The 3,659-nt window shown below is 32.7% G+C and overlaps 1 protein-coding gene across 1 annotated transcript; it reads right to left on the minus strand.

Moving 5' to 3' along the window:
- Window positions 1–1,914: 1,914 nt before the first annotated feature.
- On the minus strand, window positions 1,915–3,243 carry LOC133316586 (uncharacterized). The gene is made up of 4 exons (XM_061518356.1): window positions 3,125–3,243; window positions 2,525–3,074; window positions 2,281–2,424; window positions 1,915–2,154 (listed from the first exon to the last, which is right to left on the minus strand). Exons 1-4 carry the CDS (start codon window positions 3,241–3,243, stop codon window positions 1,915–1,917), a joined length of 1,053 nt encoding a protein of 350 aa, XP_061374340.1.
- Between the last annotated feature and the right edge of the window lie 416 nt (window positions 3,244–3,659).

The following is a 3,659-nucleotide window of genomic DNA, read 5'->3' on the forward strand; positions in this document are numbered from 1 at the left end:
CCTAACCTGGCTCTGATACAACTATCAGGCAGGGTTTAAGAGAAGCCTGTGGCAAGGGACCACCACTGTAAGAACCCGCACCGTTAATTTAGGAATTTAAATTAATTAAATGTGAAATTAGGAAATAATTCCATAATTGACCCTAATAATTATGAGAAGGCTTGAATAATTATCATAAGTGAATATTAATGTTGAAAGTCGCTTTTCTCACAAAAAATGCAGATACCGGTTCTGCCTCACTATATAAATGCGTACCGATGAAGTATCCCGAAAAATTATAATAAGTATGAGAATATTCCTAGAATAATATATAGGACTAGTATGTCAAGTTTCAAGTCAAAATAATGAGAACTGGCGTCAGAACTGATACCGGCTACGTAAAAGCGCGTACCGGCAAACCTAGGGGATCCGTCATCACATCTCAACCCAAAACCTTAAAGCATTGGGTTCATAAGTCCATCCACTTATATTCACTTCACTTAGCCCATTGTCAACCAATAGGACTCATCACACTTGAATATCTTAAAAGTATCTTAACATTTAAGCTCCACAAATGTGTTTCCCCGTCTGCCGCAGAAGCCAAATATATTGCAAAAATAAAAGCATGTGAAGAAAAATTGTGAATGAAAAATGTCTTGTTTGAATTAGGTCACAAGAAAGAAAAGTATGTGTTGAAAAATGACAATCAAAGTGTTATGCACTTCGTCAAAAATTCAACTTTTTACTCTTCATCAAAGCATATTGATATCCATTATTATTAGACCCGAGATATAATAGAGGAGAAGCATTTACGGGTTGATAAAATTTACACAGACTTGAACTGATGTGACATAATAATAGTTAAAATGCAAAGACATATATGAAATAATATTAAATTGATTATTAAATAGCAAAATCACTTAAATTTTTGTTGTTTTTTCCATCATCTTTTCGCTCCTAATGTTGTTCCCCAACTGCAAAGGACGACAATCTGAGTTGCAATCTAGCTCGCAAAAATAACATGATTTAATGCTTGTAAATTAGTATGTTCTTGAATTTTGTTTTTTAAAAAAGAAAGGCACTTTATAAAATATAATCATTAGTCAAAAAATCATTTGTTAAACTTGTGATAAAATTTATGTACGCATAAAACTATATATTATTCTTTTATTTTTTAATTTCTTTATCACTTCTTACTACCATTTTAGTAAATGTTAAATAGTAATCATTAAAACATGACGGAAAGAGAAAGAAGAAAGATAGAGGGGGGAATAAGCGATTGGAGAGAAAGAAAATTAATATCAAATAACATCCGTTAATTTAATTTCATCCAACGATTATAAGAGGGGCAATAAGAGGTGATAAGCTTACTTGGTGATAATTATTACTTCTTCCAATTTTCAAATGAAAAGTTATAACCTATATTTTTGCTTTAAAATTTATGTCGGCGTTTAAAGGAACCAAATCCATATATTATAAGGGTGCGAGCAAATTTGATAACCAATTAGCTTTGAAGAACAAAATTGGCTAGTAAATTTGCTAACAAATTGACAAGTGATGGCTACCCTCTTGCAATATTGTTTAAAAAAAATAATTTACGCTATTAGATTGCAAAGAGAAATAGGAAAGAAAATTAAATCAATTATTAAAAGCATTTCACGTAGTAGAAATGTTATACATCAAAGAGTCATAATAGCTAGTAAGTAATAACGTTTACCATAGCACAATTTGTACTGGAAAAAAAATGTTTATCCACGGTCAATAGTACAACAAAGACATCGCACAATCATAAAATTAATAACGCATTAAAAGTACAATAATAATTGTCTTTAGCAAGTGGAAGAAACTTTCCAATTATTTTTCGCTCAAGGAATAAGATGATCGATGATTTGTTGGAATATGCAGTACATGAAGCAAATATGTAGATAAGAGGAATTAGGATGTCAATGTATCGTGTGGTAGTCGTTCTGCCAAATAGATATACATATGTCCCATAGCTCCAGTTAGAAAGCCGTTTTCGTATCTGGCTTCTAGTGTCAAAATTTCACCATCCTTAATCCTGATAGAACCTGGTTTTGGATAACAAACAGACCTTCCAACAGCATAACCTTTCTCATTTCCGGCTTCATTTCCCGTTCCATATTTTGCTATTGAGGTACATAGAGTTCTTCCGTCCTATATTAATAGAAAATATAAATTGTATTATTAAAGATGCATTGCAATATGTCTATTCCAGTTCTCAAAATGATATATATTATTTAAATTACAAAGAATGATGGGAAATACTTAAGATATCTGTACCTCTCCATATAGAGTTGCATTAATACCACCTGAATGCAAATGAGCCGTTCCATAAATGAGATAACCACCTTTTTGCATTGGAATTTTTGTTTTCTGGACATGAGGAAAGTCCTTGCTACCATTTGCCGGAATAGTAAATTCTACCTGTAACAAATTAATAAATCTTTAATCCTCACTTACTCCAAACAAATTAATAGATTGAAAAGTGTAATTATAAAATGCATTGGATAACAAACATATTTACCTGACACTCATGGAATGAAGTTGAACCATTGGATTTGATTTTATCGGTCGAATCAAGTACATAAAAATTAACAGGAATTTGTTTTTCGTCCCAGTCAACCCACCTTATTTTGTATCTTAGGGCAAGCTTTCTCTTTGGGCCTTCAAAACCCTCTCTTAATTTGCATTTTAAGTTGTCTTTGCAACATAGGAGTCCTCCTTTATAATCGGGGGTCAGTGGCTCACCATAAATGCCTTTTGTGACATTATAAAAGTCCTTAGGGAGATTCATAAGGTCACATCTGCAATCAGTACAACCTTTCCTATCTTGTGTACCACGTGTATCAATGGCCAATATGTCTAATAACCACCTCTCTTCATACCCATCTGGAATTTCTGCAGGGTTATGTAGTTCTACTGCAAAAGGGTCTGGAAGGTTTGAGGTTGTTCCTCGTGATTCAACTCCTAAGCCCCAGTAAAGTGGAAGAATAAAGTCGTGGCACATGCCTTGATTCCTCTTGAAAATGAAACCATCATAATTCTTGGGACGAACCTTAGAGCCGCCGCGCATGCTAGCAACAGTAACATTTTAGCAAACCAATGGTGAAGGTATGTTTCATACAAAGGTACAGAGTTCCCATCTTCATCAATTAGTTCAGCATCAAAACTCTTGACTCCAATGTGACCTTTCGGGAATTCAATATCATAAAAACTTTTCCCCGCAACTAGTCCTGGCTCCATTTCAAACATTTCAGACACAAAAGTAGCTGACTTTATATGACTTTCGGGGTCCTCATGGGATGATTTGTCTCCATTGTCAGATTTTGGAAACTCAAAATTTAACAAATTTTTCCCTTGTAATGAATTTAAATCATTTATCCCTTGGAATGAATATGTTGTGCTTGATAGTAACACTAGTCATGAATGAAATAATTGAAAATCTGTAACAGCATTGCCAATAACAGAAAAGGCATAAATTGTTGTTCAATGGGGCTTGATAAATGTCTTGATTGTGATCCAAATATTGCAACTTGTCAATTAAACGTGTGTTATTTTAAAAAATGTAAGATAGTTAAATATTTTTTTATGTTAAAATATTTTAGAATATAAAATTAAAGTAATTAAGTTTATTTAATTAAGTTTAACAAGATTAAAAA

This window comes from Gastrolobium bilobum, unplaced genomic scaffold (assembly GCF_033153095.1).
Source record: "Gastrolobium bilobum isolate Gb01-03AN ecotype WA unplaced genomic scaffold, APGP_CSIRO_Gbil_v1 utg8498, whole genome shotgun sequence".
In the NCBI taxonomy this organism is placed as follows: domain Eukaryota; kingdom Viridiplantae; phylum Streptophyta; class Magnoliopsida; order Fabales; family Fabaceae; genus Gastrolobium; species Gastrolobium bilobum.

What these genes read in the sequence shown, in the direction of transcription:
- LOC133316586 (XM_061518356.1), bottom strand. Translation starts at nt 3,243, where the DNA reads ATGGAGCCAGGACTAGTTGCGGGGAAAAGTTTTTATGATATTGAATTC. An exon ending in GATGGGAACTCTGTACCTTT is followed by an intron (nt 3,075 to 3,124) that starts GTATGAAACATA and finishes TACTGTTGCTAG; the next exon opens with CATGCGCGGCGGCTCTAAGG. An exon ending in ATGCAACTCTATATGGAGAG is followed by an intron (nt 2,155 to 2,280) that starts GTACAGATATCT and finishes CTATTAATATAG; the next exon opens with GACGGAAGAACTCTATGTAC.